The 16,849-nt window shown below is 42.0% G+C and overlaps 2 protein-coding genes across 7 annotated transcripts in view; one reads left to right on the top strand and one right to left on the bottom strand.

The window, feature by feature from the left end:
• The window catches only part of fyco1b (FYVE and coiled-coil domain autophagy adaptor 1b), an 18,463-nt gene extending 5,268 nt beyond the window's left edge, over nt 1-13,195 (bottom strand). Inside the window, exons 1-11 of one of the 6 annotated variants that reach the window (XM_076981187.1) lie at nt 13,117-13,195; nt 12,431-12,527; nt 12,066-12,172; nt 10,947-11,072; nt 9,161-9,267; nt 6,987-7,130; nt 4,803-4,869; nt 2,323-4,245; nt 2,131-2,223; nt 1,199-1,317; nt 944-1,102 (exon numbers count right to left, since the gene is read on the bottom strand). In XM_076981187.1, the coding sequence (XP_076837302.1) occupies nt 944-1,102; nt 1,199-1,317; nt 2,131-2,223; nt 2,323-4,245; nt 4,803-4,869; nt 6,987-7,130; nt 9,161-9,267; nt 10,947-11,072; nt 12,066-12,172; nt 12,431-12,488 (2,903 nt within the window). In that variant the 5' untranslated portion in view covers nt 12,489-12,527; nt 13,117-13,195. The other 5 variants (XM_076981190.1, XM_076981191.1, XM_076981188.1 and 2 more) reach the window with 5 other exon arrangements.
• Nucleotides 13,196-14,610: 1,415 nt separating this feature from the next.
• Nucleotides 14,611-16,474, top strand: LOC143483251 (chemokine XC receptor 1-like). The gene is made up of 2 exons (XM_076982076.1): nt 14,611-14,682; nt 15,131-16,474. Exon 2 carries the CDS (start codon nt 15,132-15,134, stop codon nt 16,149-16,151), a length of 1,020 nt encoding a protein of 339 aa, XP_076838191.1. The 5' UTR covers nt 14,611-14,682; nt 15,131; the 3' UTR covers nt 16,152-16,474.
• Nucleotides 16,475-16,849: the final 375 nt, after the last annotated feature.

The raw sequence follows: 16,849 nt of genomic DNA, 5'->3' as shown, positions 1-16,849 counted from the left end.
CAGACAGACAGACAGACAGACCACACCATTACAGGGTATGTTGGCTCACAGACCAGCCTCTGTTCTTTGTAGCATGGTCAAGGATGACATGATTCAATCAGAAAGCACAGCAGAAACACAGCAGAATTCACGCCGTGAATCCGCCGGTGAGCCACATGCACGCCGACGTACAACTGAACTCATTGTCGTCATAAAACCAGAGGTGACTTGTGCTTCGTCATCTCACAGCACGCCTCATCTCTGGGTTGTGCTATCGTACATCATCACACTGGACGTCGCCGTCACGTAGCGGGTCGGTCGTGGCCACGGGCGGGTGCACGTCATCAACGATATTTACACACGCGGTGGCGATGTGGCAGTGCACAAATGACGTTACGCCAAGGGTAATAACAGCAAAGATAAATGAACTACACATGGGAGTTTATGAATAAGGTTTAAGAAAAAAGCGGAGTCACTGAGGTGAAGTAGTATTACTACTACTTCCTGCTACCTGCTACTTCCTGCTTCTTCCTACTTCCTGCTACCTGCTACTTCCTGCTTCCTACTACTAAGCCAAAAGAGGTGGGAAGTTAGGATTGGTTATTTTAGTTAATGTAGACTTCCTGTCACACCAAAGAAATCAGCCAACCAGAACTCTCTCAATTTTGCCTGTGCCAGCAGACAATGCCCACTGGATGGTTTTATTGTTCTGTTTTTTGCGGTTGTCAAATGATTATGCATCATAGAGAGAGTCACACATGAAAATCCCAGATGATCAGCAGACACACTCAAACCAACCGCATAATTTTCCTCTATTTCAATTTTCCTCTATTTCAACATAAACTCTTGACTGCATCCCTTTATTTCGCCACTGCCACGTGATTGGCTGATTAGACATGAAGACAAACATGTGTGTTTACGTGTTCACGTGTGAGTGTATGTTTTTATACAGCATTGTGGGTACCTAATGAGTTCAACAAGCCTCTCCTCCAAGTTCTTCTTGGTGCGGTAGAGATCGTCTATCTCTGCAGACGTCTTCAAATCGCAGGTCTGTTTCTCCAAGGTAATTTTCTGCAGGTTCTCCTGGCAGGCTTTCTGGGCGAGGGCAAATTCTTCCTGAGACCTAACACAACACCATGAATGAGGGAGTGCCCAAACACCACACACACGTCATTACTCAGTTGTGGCTTTGCATTCGAGCACCATGAAAGTGTCTCACTTTGACCAGCCCACTTTCATTTGATTGAGTTGTTCCTCTTTCTGGAGAAGCAACGTTTCATAACTGGAAATCCTGCCATTTTTCTCCTCAATCATCTGACAGTAGGTCCTGTTACTGGCCTTCAACAAACACACAAAATACACACAGCCTCTCCATAGCAGTTTTAGATTTAAAAAATACTTTAGTTATATAGTTAGAAACTTAAGATGATTATGACAATGTAATGGTGTGATATACATGTTTATACATTTGTGTCTAACCTGTGTCTAACAAAAAAGAAGAAGTGAAGAATTCTGATATTCTGGAATTAGTTGTTTTTTTTGCCAGGAGGAAAATCCATTATTACAATACTGCAGTATAACTTGTCCCTGAACTCAGCATCAGTGTCAGTCAGTCTTACAGCTAATCATATAGATCTCTGTATGTTACACCCTACATCAGGTATCACCAAATGGCGGACCGCGGTCCGGATCCGGACCCGAACGCCGTCCTGTCCGGACCCAATCACATTCCTGATTAACTGGATACGGACCCAAATGCCAAAAAATTTTTAACGGGAGACTATATTTTAAACCGGAGAATTTATTTTCAGACGAGTGTTACGTTCACCAGCCATTTGAGTGTTACGTTCGCCACCACACGTTCGCCCCCCCCCCCGCTCAACAACTTTCGTTCGCCACCGCGGACCCGGACCTAAGGTCTGAGCTATCTGCCAAAAATGGACCGCGGAAAGATTTAATTGATTACCCCTGCCCTACATTATACATAAGTTAAAAAATGCATTTAAATGAATCGATGTGCAGGATAAATAACCAATTTATAATTACATCGATATTGTGGTACATACTTCTGCTGGTGTATGTGGCGGATACACAACTACAGATTAGACAGCACCACATGTGGTCACTCCGGGTGAGTATGAGGAAACATACCTCCAGCTCGGCCAACCTGGTCTCCAGGGTGACCACCTTCTCCCGCTCCGCCTCCATCTGAGACTTCACTCCGAGCAGTTCCTCATTCAAAACCTGCATGCATGCACGGTACAAGGACTCATCGCGGTCAATTCCGCCTCTTCCTCTCCTTAGACGTGCATTCTGAATCTAGAAACGACGAAAATAAATCACCTTCATCTCGCCGCCGTGCTGTGTTGCCTGCTCGGCAAGCCGCAGCCGGAGAGCGTTGGTCTCTCTCTGGTTGCCCTTCCTCAGGCTCTTTGCCTCCTCCTGCAGCTCCTCCACCCTCTGCTGGAGCTCCTTCATGGCTTTGGGAAGCCCCTCCGTCTGCTTCAGCTCCTCCAGGAGCCGGGTGTTGTCCTTGCTCAGGGCCTCTGCCTTGTCGCGGAGGGCCTGCGCCTCCTTCTGCGACCCCTCCTCCAGCTCTTGCAGCTTGGCCAGGAGCTCCTCCTTGTTCCTGCTCAGGAGACACACCTGGACGCCCAGTTCGGCGATCTCGGTGTTGGCTCTGTGCAGTGTCTCGCGAGCCTCTGCGTTCTCTAGAGCCACGGCGTTGTCCTGAAATTTCAGCACGTCGAGCTCCTCTTGCATGGAAGCCACCTGAGCTTGGAGGTTCCCTCGAGTACGGGCTTCGCAGTCCCGCTCCGTTGCAATCGCCTCTTCCCTCTCCCTGCAGACCAGGAGCTCCTCTACATGCTTCCGGTTCAGCTCCTCCGCTTGGGCCTTGAGCTCCTCACACAGGCTGTGGAGGTCTCGCCTGGAGGCCTCGGTCACCTCCTGCAGTGCCTGGATCTTGATCTTTTCATCCGTGCTCACCTGGAGAAGACCTCGTAGATCCAAAACCTCCTCCTGGAGCCTGCAAACCTCCTTCATGTTCAGGTCTAGTTGGGCTTCAGCCAGAGCGAGCCTAGATGAGCCGTCTCCTGTCTCAAAGTGCTGGGTGGCACGGAGGTCTTCACTTTTGTCTGCCTGCACTTTATCTTCCACAGCGTTCAAGTGTGGATTAGACCCTGTCTCGGCCTCCGTGGTCTTTGGTCCAACGTCAAGCTCCTCATGCTTCTCTTTCACAGCATCCTGAAGCTTACTCTTGTTCTCCAACATCCCTACCTCTACTTCCCTAGCCTCACTCTTCATCTGGGCTTTTTGCATGCTCTCCTCCACATTCTCCTCCTCTACCATCTCTTCCAGGGACATCTTCTCAGAGCCTTTTAAAATGGCTAGTTCTCTCTCCAACGCTGCCTTGCTCTTGGAGAGCTCCATGCCGCTCTCCTCTGCCCTCTTGACCGTATGAAGCAACTTGGCGTTTATCTCCATTAGATCGGAACACTGAGTTTTGTACTCCTCCAGCTTCTTGTCCTGGCTTTGGTTGTGTCCAGAGAGTCTTTGGCTTTCTTTCTCCAGCTGCTGGATCTTCACAGCGCCAATGGAAAGCTCTGTTTCCTTCACCTTAAGCTGCTCTTGCAAAGATGAGATCTGACCGTCTCTTTGGTGCAACTCCTCTCGTCCCTTTTGCTCTCTCCTCTTCATCTCCTCCACCTGCTTCTCCGTCTCCTCTATCGACTTCTGCACGTCCTGCAGTTGGACTTGCAGGTCCGCGGCCTCCTGCTCCTTAAGAGCTAACGCTTCCTCGAGGTTCTTAACGGCCGCTTGTAGTTCACTGGCCTGCTGCAGTGCACCAGTTCTCTCTTTCTCCAGGGTTGCCTGCACCTCCGCAAGTCTCTCCTCGATCTCCTTCATGGCCACCGGTTCCTTCGTCATAGGCTGCGCACTTCCTGTCCACTCCCCATTGGCCTGCCCAGTTTCGTGCGTCTGGAACGAGACGGATGATTGGTCGATTTCCTTGTGCGGCTTCTGATCGACGTTCTCAGAAGCGCGCAGCTTCCCTTGGAGATCCCCGACCTCACGCCTTAACTCTGCGGCTTCATCGGTGAGAACATGAACCTCCTTTAGAAGATGTTGCTGCCGTAGCTCTGACTGGTCGAGTTCGGCACGCAGTTCGTCCACTCCGCTACAAGAGAGTTCTCCCAGTTCTCCCAGTTCTCCCAGATCACCAAGCAAATTGCTACCAAAGTCTGGGAGAAACTCCTGGGCTGGCTGGAAAAAACCAAACAAAAAGGACAAAAGAAAAGTAAAAAATAATATTCCTTTAGCTAAAGTCCAATAAACATCCAATATTTGCATGAATATTATATATGCACATATAATACATGGTTCACCCAATTTTGCCCAACCCTCTAGACAGGTGACCCCCATCACATGATTTCCCAACCTGAGAAGGTAACGAGGCCAACCACCACATAGAACAGGAGAGAGTAACATCTCTAAGCTATATAGGTGACCTTCTTTCTTGCATCATGGGGAATGGAATTAGGTCATTCTACCCTAAGAGCTTTTAATCTCTTGAACCCCTGACCATGGACTTCAAATTTGATCCGTCAACTCCTGGCGATCAGGAAAAACAATCACTGCACTATTCGCAAGCATGTGACGGATATACTTAAGACACCCAAACTGTAACATGCAGGCTGTAACATGCAAACACATAATATCCCAGAGATCCCCAGACTCCCAGACAAGGCCGTGTAGTAAGGTGTGCTTTTGATGAACTGAGTGCAGCTGTGGATGAGGTGAAGCTGTGAACAACTGCTCACCAGGCTGCTGACACTGGAACAGCGGCTGGGGGGTCTCCACATGTGTGTAGATGATCCCAGCGTTCTCCTACAGTTTCAGAAGACAACAGGCTTCAGTAAAGAAACGTTCCTTGTAAGGTACCTATATTTCCATCTAGGGTTCTGACCTAGCATCAGTTTTGGCCTTCAACACGGCAGCGATAACATCTGCATGAGCAGGTTGCTTTTTAAGCAATAACAACAGCAGCACAAACTTTTGTTTACGATTAGAACAGGAAGTGGTCATAAGCAAAGAAGAACTACTTGTAAAGTGAGCGGAAGGCGCAGCAAAAAGGTGTGAAGCTGAGGATGGAGCCCTGTGACAGTATATCACTTGATTACAAAGGGTTACATGAGGGTTACATAAAGGTTGCAGTAACCACATAGTGTATGTGTCTGTGTGTGTGTGTGTGTGTGTGTGTGTGTGTGTAGTATATTATAGTATACTTGCATGTAGTATAGCATTAGTATAGGATGTTAGTATAGCCAACAAAAAATATATATATATGCTTGAAAGTTTGTGAACTTCTTAAGTAGTTTAGATTTTTCTGTTATTTTACCACAATTCTCTTATTTGATCTTATTTTATTTCTGCACATGAAATATCAGGTTTGTGTTCATCAATTCCATTTACTGGTTCTGAGGGAAATGTGTGAGTTGCCAGCAGACAATATGAAACATGAAATCAGAACATGCGGAAAAGTAAATGAACCACAGTTGCATTGGTAAAGTCAATTAGGTAAAAGTCCAGAAACCAGACACGTGAGTGAGAGTTGTGAGTCAAAACAATTAGAAAAATACTTCAGACTTGACTTCAAACTCATCCCTAATTAGTCTAGACTTGAATAGGACTCGTCCAAAATAACTCTTGAATAAGACGCTGTGTGCGAAAGTTATAGAAAAAAAAATACTTGGTGTGTTTACGATGCCATTATCCTGTACTTCTGTTTCTGTGATTTGGGACGCAGCCCCTTTTCTTGTGACATATCACAGCATCCGCGTATCGCGAGCAGGTAATCGAAGAGAAGCGTCAAATGTAAAAAATCGAGGGTGGAATGGCTTCAGCTGGAGTGTTGTACATGGAGCCTTTAAAGGGAGGCTATAGGCAGTTAAAAAAAGTCCATGGACATCACCGAAGGATGGTAAAGAATGTGGAAAACAAATGATAAACACTGGAACTACCACATCAAACTTCATAAAGCACCTGCTAACACACCATCCATCCACTGTAAGACAGCATGGGATAAACATACATGCGTCTACAATCAGGCAAAAAATATATAGACATGGGATTCATGGGAGACTTGCTAGAAGCTCTCAAAAAACTTTTAAAAACCTGTTTAAACTTTGCTGGAAAGCACTTGGACAAACCAGATGCTTTCTGGACATCTCTGGACAGATGAGTCCAAGATTTGAATTTAGCCACAGATGTCATGTTTGGAGAAAAATCAACACTGCATATAAAGAGAGGAACGGTGAAGCATGGTGGTGAAAACGTGAAGGTTTGGACATGCGTTTCTACCTCTGGATCTGGACGACTCCATGTTATCCAGGGAACCATCAATTACCAGACCTATCAACAAATTATTGACCAAAATCTCCTGCCATCAGTCACGAATTGGATTATCCAATGACAACGAAGCATTCCAGCAAAATTACCAATGAATGGCTTAAGAGAGAAGATTTGTACTCTGGATTGGCCCAGTCCCTGTGGCAAGATCTGATGTGGGCGGTACATTCCAGATGTTCCTCTCTCAAATGGCGGAGTTCTGCAAGGAGGAGTGGGCAAATATCCCCAAAAGCAGATACGAAGCACATGTTGGTGACAGAAGATGTTTGTTTGAAGTAACGGCTGTACATAGTAAAGGCTGTAATGGGTGCCATAATCTACAAACTAGAATAGTTCACATACTTTTGCACTTTGCATATTTTCGGGTTTTTGAGAGAGAAATTACTTTTGTTGAATAAATAATGAAAATCTTTCTTTCTGTGTGTCCCTTATTTGGAAGGTCTGCGTTACAAACTGAGATTTGGATGTTCATTACATAAGATTATTTAAAATTTTGTTTTTAGACCATGCTTGGGTGGTTCACAAACTTTCAAGCAGCAATGTAAATATACATTTACAGTGCACGTGTGTCTTTAGGAAGTGAATATCTGGATAACCTGGCAAAAGTAGGCCACTCAGAGTCGAGATCATATCCTCTGGATGCCACATCAAACTGGATCTCATTCAGCGCGTAGAGGTGATTGATTATGTCAACGTTGAGGTGGGATTTCAGAAAGGGACTGCGGGCATAGTACCAGTCACTGCATGAAGAGAAGAAGTATCAACCAATCACTGCATGAAGAGAAGAAGTATCAACCAATCATTGCATGGGAAATAAACACACCAGCCAATCACTGCATAACAAAATACATTGTGAGATAAGGAGCTATGTGATGAACATACAAATGTGACTTAAAATACTGACACTCAGACACAAACAGGTTTAACTAGTCACTTCCAAGAGAGGAAGAGAGATCTCCTACAGACGGAAGTAAAACCCAAGCGAGGAAGAGGGAGGACGCTAATGCAGCCACGTTCCGATGTAATATTCAGCACCATAAGCTTTCACAACACACAACACTTTTTTGGCCCATTTCAACTGTGTTAAATCTACGCAGATATTAAAAGAACAAAAATTGACAAATTTCTGTAAAATTTTTTAAATCAGTATTTTACTGCTTATGCACAATTGCATCAGAATATTGTACCTTTTCACTACATTAATTATTTGTTTTTACTTTGCATTTGCATTCAGGGTTATCATCTTTGTAAAATTCTAATAAAGTTCAGGTGTTGGCAGCAGGCTCAGCTGATGAAAAAATTAACCTTAAAAATATACCACAGAAAAACAATGGCATGGTTGCTTTTTAAGGGGTCCTTTGGAGAGGGACCTTTACTTGAAACGCAGAAGGATTTTTTTACATAACTTCCTTTCCAGAATCTGCATCTCTTTCCCTTCAGCATGTTCCACTTCCTCATAACAGTCTAATGACAACTTTCAGTTCGGCGTTTGATTCGACAGGGCGGATGCAGTGGTCTTTGTGATGAGTACTGTACCCGTTTACATAACCAGTCACAAGATGGTAAAAAAAAATTATAATTATATAGCTGGTTTCATGTTTCACCTTTCAAAATAAGAAATGGTTTCCCAGCATAGAACAAAGATTCATAGACTGCTTTTGGTGCCTACTGCTGTCACAAATTGCTAAACTCAAACAACACATTATCCTCTAGCTACCTCAGACAATACATTATCCTCTAGCTACCTCAGACAATACACTATCCTCTAGCTACCTCAGACAATACACTATCCTCTAGCTACCTCAGACAATACATTATCCTCTAGCTACCTCAGACAATACATTATCCTCTAGCTACCTCAGACAATACATTATCCTCTAGCTACCTCAGACAATATATTATCCTCTAGCTACCTCAGACAACACATTATCCTTTAGCTACCTCAGACAACACATTATCCTTTAGCTACCTCAGACAATACATTATCCTCTAGGTACCTCAGACAAAACACTATCCTCTAGCTACCTCAGACAAAACACTATCCTCTAGCTACCTCAGACAACACATTATCCTTTAGCTACCTCAGACAACACATTATCCTCTAGCTACCTCAGACAACACATTATCCTCTAGCTACCTCAGACAATACATTATCCTCTAACTACCTAAGACAATACATTATCCTCTAACTACCTCAGACAATATATTATCCTCTAGCTACCTCAGACAATATATCTTCCTCTAGCTGCATCAGACAATACATTATCCTCTAGCTTCCTCAGACAATACAATATTTACATTTACATTTATGGCATTTGGCAGACGCCCTTATCCAGAGCGACTTACATTTTTATCTAATTTTTTATACAAGTGAGCAATTGAGGGTTAAGGACCTTGCTCAGGGGCACCTCAGTCATGGCCTCAGGTCTGGGAATCGAAGCCATGACCCTCCGGTCACAAGACCAGTTCCCTAACCACCAGGCCATGCCTGCCCACTATCATCTAGCTACCTCAGACAATACACTATCATCTAGCTACCTCAGACAATATATCTTCCTCTAGCTGCATCAGACAACACATTATCCTCTAGCTACCTCAGACAATACATTATCTTTCTCTAGTTGCATCAGACAATACTTTATTCTCTAGGTACCTCAGACAATACTTTATCTTCTAGGTACCTCAGACAAAATATCTAATATCTTCCTCTAGCACACATTTAAAATCATTCGGGTGCGACAGTGGACATTTATGGTTTCCGTTCTCCTACCAAGTGACTCTTTGGTTCATGAGGCATTGCTGAAGCGTGTCTGCGAGTCGCTGGTGTACCAGACAGTAGCGAATGAAGGCCCGCCCTTTCCCCAGAGATGTCTTCAACTGTGAAATACAAAACAAATGATCGATAATCATTTCATGTGAGCTGATACCAACTTTTTAACAAGATTCACTTCATAGTGGCCTGAAGCTGCACAGAACACATTGAACTATGTCAGTGTGCAAGAGTGTCACTGCAGCCTGTTACACATCTGAATGTTGGTTTAGTTTTTTGGACCAAATAACTGCATATTAATAACATGTTGAGTCTTTTTTGTCATCATCTGAGGTAATCTGTTTATAGAAGATAAATATAACTGTTATTCATTTATTGAGAAAAAAAAATTCTACACTTGAAAGAGGGAGTCATTTCATTTTACCCATGAATGTAGCTAATTAAAAACACAAAGCCGTTTTAGAGGTTAAAAGTTTTCACCTGAATTTCCAGATTACTGAGCATCAATTCATTGAGAAAGTGTGACTCACTCACACCCAGTAGCACTGCAGATGGTTAGATTACAGTAAATTACTAAATTAAAGCACACGGTTGGCAGATGGGACTGCCACACAGCAGGTGAACAATAACACCCACACAGCAAACTATGGAAAATGTTCACTTTGTCATGTACTTTTGATACTAAGGCATCTCACTGAAAGTTCTCAGTCATCCTGTCAGGATCTGTGTGTGTCTTTAAAAGGGGGCTCTGTGGTGGCTCTTCTGCTCTCCTACACATCTCAGGAGTCCCTAAACAAAAGGTGTCAAACCAGAGACTTCAAAGTTTACTCACAGAGTACACAATGAAGTATGCCAACTTTTTACGGTTCTAAGGTCTTTGGTCTGCCAGCGTAGTTTACACATACACACACAGTAAAGTATACATAGTATACTTGCTTGTTAAGCTACTACACTGTATGGTTTTCACCTACAGTCAGAATATTTGACCTACAGTCAGACGTATTAGAAAACACCGCAATGACTGCTTGTGTCTTGAAAACATCTAAACACCTAAAGGCATGACAACAACACCTAAAGGCATGATGTGACTGCCAGATCAACATTCTTTGCGTTGTGATTGTAGACAGACCACGTCATGCTCTCTAGATTCTTTGCTAGCCTTTCACTCCTTAAGCTCTCTCATTATACTAACAGCTAGCATGCAGGATCCATACTCTCGTGACTTCCTTGTTAGCGTGCCATGGTGAAGTGCAGAGAAACATGAGAAAATTGTAGAAACCAAGAAGAAAAAAAAACTACAAAAGCAGTAATCAAAGAAAGAGTAACACAACAAGATATCTTCAGAGCAGTTGTGCACGAGTACAGAAATGCCTGACCACAGCCTTCTCTAGTTGAGTGTCTGCAGGGCCATAGCAAGCTATAAGGAAAGTGAAATTAACACCTTCCCCTCTGACCCAAAACCCCAACACCTTAGCTACTGGCTTAGCTAGATCAGAACTTTCATGTAGCTGCTAACCTTTTAACATCAAATGACATTTTCTTACCTCAGAAAAACCTTGTTAACATTAATACCCGTGAACATAAATGTGATGTTTGTGTTAAAAAACGAATTATGAGGTACACTTTAAGGTCTGGTTCAGTAATAGCAGAAGTATGTTTCAAAGTTATTGATTCTTTTGTGATCACTTAACAAAAATGAGAGCTAGACAGTGAACCTGTGTGTGTGTGTGTGTGTGTGTGTGTGTGTGTGTGTGTGTGTGTGTGGGTGGGTGTGTGTGAAGATTACCTCAGAGATAGACTTGACAAAGCGGATACCATCGTTGGTCCCTTTCACTTTGGCCAGGCAGTCACAGAAATAGTCCCAGTAGTCTTTCCTGCTCCCCAAAAATGTAGCTTTCGCTTTTTGGTCATACTACAAAGATGAAATCAAATTGATCAAATGATTCCAAAAGGTTAAGCAAAGGGTTCCCAAACCACCACATGATAGACAAATACAAAGAGGCTGTACCTACTTCACTCAAATCCAAACCTTAAGGCATATTTCACTACCAATTTACTAATAGTTTGTAAATGGTTGTGGGTATAATGGTCAGTGTTGCGAATGTGTTGCCGTTTACGTTACTGGTCATTAAAAGCTGTGCGTTATTATATATTGATATACTAATGCGAGCGGACCGCTGCCCAGGCTAGTGAGGAGTAACAGATCCCGATAGGTCACAGTTCTCGGTGTAACACCTGTTTAAACTTAACAAGTCAGTAAGCGATTGGCTAAGGCAGCGTTATGATAGCCAATCAGAGCCAGTGTTTTTACACGCGGGCCGCGCGTGACACGACACAAACGGAGAAGAGGCCGAAATGGCGTCAGGTGCAAGCCGAAGAAAACTAGAATTTTCAAGGCGATATAAACATTATTTAAGAAAATACTTTAAGTTCCTGAATGTCTACCAGACTGGGTATTTGATTTATTTAATTAAGAATAGAGGTTTTATTGTTAAGTTTACTTCTGTTGTAAACAAACCAGTTGTCTCAGGTTGAGAGAATTTAATTTAATTTGATAGATGTAAATGCACTTTATATAGTGTAACTGTTTACTTTTGCTTTTTTTTTTCAAAGATTTGGGATTTTTTAACGATTTTATCCTGCACTGGTCTGTGGATGTGCAATAAATATAAAAAATTAAACAATTTTCTGATCTACTCATTTCAACTGACTGAAAACTGCTTAAAAAAAAAAACTTAATTAATTGGCATATAACCTTTTTTTAACTAACGCAAATAGTTACTTTCCCTTTTATTATAGAGTAATTCAGTTACTAATTCAGTTACTTTTTTGAACAAGTAGTGAGTAACTACAACTAATTACTTTTTTAAAGTAACGTTCCCAACACTGATAATGGTTGTCATACTTGCAGAAGGTATTCTAGTTTGTAGCAGAACTTGTGAAGACTGGAGCTGTCGTCTGTTACTGGCTCCCCGGTCTCCTCATGTTCCCTGCTCAATTCTGCCACTGCATCTCCACGGGGAAAATACAGACATCTTAGTTTCAACAACCACACCTCATAAGGCCCTGTGCTCGGCTGTCAATGCCCAAATTTAAAGGGGGGAGTGGGTTCAAAGTGACACTAGCTCCTGTATTATTAAATGTGTATAGTAAAAACATCCACAGGTTCTGTCAGATGCTGTTTGTGCAAATGTTTAGGCTCATCTGGGGACAAAATATATTGAACGGAGTCCCCCGAAAGACATGGCTGTGTGTGCAGAGTTAGGATACCATGTAGGTCTCTGATTATCCTCTGAAGCTGATTCTCGCCAACTGTCACTGATGCCATGGTGAAGCAGGCAGACAAAGGTGGTTTAGTGTCGCCACACTGTATGAAGGAAATACAGAAGGGGATTTAAGGGAAATAAGAAATACAGAATAAATATATAAGAAATACAGAAATACATATAGGCCTATATAAGAAATACACAAGTTGGGTTTAAGGGAGGGGTGAGTCCATTCATACACAGCATTAACAACAGATATCAGACGGTCTATTAGAAACTTCGATCGTAACTGTCACACTCATAAACATACTCAAATAAACATACATTGAACTGGCCAAAACGATTATGAATACGCACTATCAAAACACCAATAAAGAGACTGACATCCGAAAGAACAACTTTCAACGTTACAGACACAAGCGGGGATGACCGGGGGCGTCTGAGAGGTTGCGGTCCACGTCACTCTGTGTTATGCCTCCCAGGGCAGGATGCGTAGTCTCAGAATAGTGAAACTAAAATCTAACAACTATATGTACATTGTCAGTGCCCTTTAGTTACATCTGAGTACATTACACTTAACAGTTCAGGGAAAATAACTAAACACATTTACTCTCTTCGCGAATTATCAGTAGAGGACACAAACAATCGATAAGGTACACGGAAAATCTTAAATGTCAAGTGTAAACATACTGTGTTTCCGAGAGACAGGTCTTCCGAATCGATAAGTTTACAGCTGGAACAAGCATGCTGACGCTGGTGGAGGCGGGAGTTCGTGTTGACTGACAGTCCAATGACCAAATCAGATACAGAGTTATATTACAAACACGTGCTAGAGTGCGCATAGTTTGGTTGCACGGTCCTAACAAAATAAATAAGATCACCTGACTGGTGAGCTAAAAAGCATGTGCAGAATTTTACCTTGAGTGGATCAAACCATGCAAACAAAAATATTCAAAATAAATTCGAAAAAATTGTAGGCCTTGGAGTTTTAAAGTAGATGTTCCGACAATCGACTGCCTACTGCCAAATAATGTTTCACTTCATAAATGACTGGGTCATTGATAACAATTTGTTTTTGGAATATTTTGGTATTTTTTAGTTGCTCCTAAATTTGTACTACATTGTACTCCTGTATTGTACCAATCGATGGGTTGGACACTTAACAGAGGACAAGAAACAAGTTAAAAACAGTATCAGATATTGTAAGTGAAATCAATTCTGGGCAAACTCTGCAGGTCTCTGGCTGGTCTTTGATATCTGACTTATAATTTCTCATTCTAACGAACATACATACTGAAAAAACTTAATGAAGATGACCCCTGATTATTAATGGCCAGGAAGTGTAAACTGTGTATAGCCTTCTTGGAACAATCATCCCAGCTTCTCAAAAATAGGAATAATATGTAAGTTATACTATTTTAAAAGCCCTCCAAGGTGTTTTTTCTTGCACTAGCTTGAAAATGTTCCAGTTTTGAGGCAGATTATAACCTTTTGGAGAGCAGACAGAAAACATGCTCGTCCTCTCCACCATAAACCGAAGGAACTGAGTGTTCTGTCTGAAAGGTCATTGGTACAGAACTATCTAGTATCTGTTCTAGTATCTTACTTACATGGAGCGAATGAGGGAAAACCTTTAAAAAATCGACATAAAGGGACCAACACACAGCTAGCATGTTGTTCAACACCTCTTCAGTAATTTAATCTATTTAAAATAGTTGAGGATTCAGGGGTAACCCTTCTCTTGTGCATGCTGCCCACTGTAAATTAATATCATGCTTGAGTGTGTGATTCATTGTATGCAGTCCATATAACACAGCAGCAATAGTGGTGTCTGTTATCACAGTCTGAACTGCTGAACCCACTAAGGTAAATTCCAACCAACTTGGCATGGCGATATAAATTCTGAATCTTGAGTGAATCTATTGTTAAATCCATCAATGTTTTAGCTATGGACCATTAAACTAATTTTAAAGTGTTTTCTTTGAAAAGCAAAAACTGAATGGGTTTCTTGCATCAAAGGCAGCAGAAGCAACATGGCCTGTTTCATACTAGCAAACAAAATCAACAAAATTTAGGATCCATTTCTTCATGTTTTCACTGTGAAATGGGTTGGTCAATTTTTTTATGTAGAATTGGGAACAGTGCCTGTAAAAAAGGGTTTCATAAGAGAGTTGATGCAGGTATCGGTACTCAATTTATTACAACCTTAAAGTAACACACCAGTTCTGGATAACATTTTGGAACTTTTTACCTAAGGTAGGAAAAATCAAAGAATAAACTATAATACTCTCTTTATAATACTCTCGTACTATAATACTCTTTCAGTTTGTCTTAATATACAGGCCTCTTTTCTGTTGTGTACACTAGATTGCTATAAAGTATAGGGAATAAAAGTTTATTCCCCCTTTTTCATACATTTTAGTAGTTTTTACTAATATTAAGTGTTGTAACAAATGAAATTATCTTACAGATAGATCATTTTATTTCCTTCCTTTAATATTGTGAATCATTTATAATACTTTAGGAGTACAGTAATATATTATCTGCGTTCAATCTGTCCTACCTTGCTATAAAAAGGTATAATTTTTGAAATGATAATTTTTGCAAAAAACAAGTGTTTTCATTTGTTTTTACAAGTATTAATGTGTTCTTTCCTAGTTAATTTTTTTAGAAGATTTTTAACCATGTATTTTTTTTTCCTCAGCATGGATGATTCTGCAAATGAGACTTCCACAACCTATGATTATCCCGAGTATGATGATGATGTATGCAATAAGACTGAAGTGACATTGTTTGATGCGGCCGTCACTCCGGTCTTCTTCACGGTGGTCATCATGTTCAGCTGTGTGGGTAACGTGCTGGTCTTGTGGATCCTGATCAAATACGAGAACCTAAAATCCATGACCAATACCTTCCTCCTGAACCTGGCCATCTCCGACCTGGTCTTCACCATTGGCTTACCTGTCTGGGTGTCTTTCTACACCTCCTCCCAAGGCTGGTTGCTCGGGGAGCCTGTCTGTAAAGCAGCCAGCTTCATATTCTTTGTGGGATTCTACAGCAGCACGATCTTTTTAACTGTGATGACGGTTCATCGTTACATGGCCGTGGTTCACCCCTTGTCTGTCGTTTTGAACCGGAGGTCATTCCACGCCACCGTGACCTCAGCAGTCATCTGGCTGCTGAGCGTCTTGGCAGCAACACCTCACGTCATCTTCAGCACCCTTGTAGACCACGAAAACAAATTTTTATGTGACTACAGCAACATCAACTGGAAGTTGGTCAGCACCTACCAGCAAAACTTCTTCTTTCTCACAGCCTTCGTCACCATAAGTTTTTGCTATGTCCACATTCTCCAGCGCTTGCTCAGACCCACGTCCCACACGCGTCGTAAGACCATCCGGCTTATTCTCTGCATTGTGGTGGTGTTCTTCCTGGGCTGGGCACCTTACAATGTGGCCAGCTTCCTTGACTCCTTGATTTCGTGGGAAGTGGCCCCTTTTAACGAATGCAGCTTTAGCACTATCGTGGACTACGTTTTTTACATCTCACGATTGGTGGCCTTCTCTCACTGTTGCCTGAATCCCGTGTTTTATGTCTTTATGGGGATAAAGTTCAGAAACCACTTGAAGAAGTTGCTGTGGAATGTTTGCAAAGACAGGAATCAGCCTACGAACCGCAACAGCCATCTCATCTACTCCAATGGAGAAGAAATCTCCATGTACTAACACCTACTGCTTAGAGTTGTGGAGAAAAGTAAGAAAACATCAAGAGATCTTTATATGACCTTAAATGGCCTTAAATTGCTTACACTGCATTTCTGTATTAGGGGACAATGCCATACAATCAATTACTTGTAAATGACAAACCTACTTTTAATGCTTTTTTTTTCAATGTTAAAACGAAATATTTTTTCAATCAAACATATTTCTTCAACTATTGTGTTTAAAATTTGTCTTTTCTTGTATGTTTGAATGCGTGACATGCATCTTAATGTCTTCAAATAATCATAGAATGTAATGACATGTAAATTGTGATCACTGATAAACAAGAATAAATAAACAGAACATAAATATATCACATTGAGCAGGTTCTTGCTTAAACCTACAAAACATTATGCATACCAGACATGTTCAAAAGTCGCAAAATACAAGTCGCGTCGCGAAGGTCCGCGCGGCGAAAATGACGTAATCGCAGTGGCTCCGCCCGTGCGCGAGGGTCTCGCGCGCTGTCGATTCGCGAGGTCGTGCACCTCTAGAATTTTATAACTTCGCGCCTCAGCGCAATGAACAAAGTCATGTTTGCAGGGTTCATACACCTTTACAAGGTGGAATTCAAGCACTTGTACGTCACTTTAAAGGTCCATTTCAATATTTCCCAGCACGTTAAACTTATTTAAGTTAAATATTTATACATATACTCGAAA

The sequence above is a fragment of the Brachyhypopomus gauderio genome, chromosome 19 (assembly GCF_052324685.1).
Source record: "Brachyhypopomus gauderio isolate BG-103 chromosome 19, BGAUD_0.2, whole genome shotgun sequence".
Taxonomy (NCBI): Eukaryota; Metazoa; Chordata; class Actinopteri; order Gymnotiformes; family Hypopomidae; genus Brachyhypopomus; species Brachyhypopomus gauderio.
The sequence above is the reverse complement of the archived record's forward strand: the minus strand, read 5'-3'. Positions and strand labels throughout refer to the sequence as shown.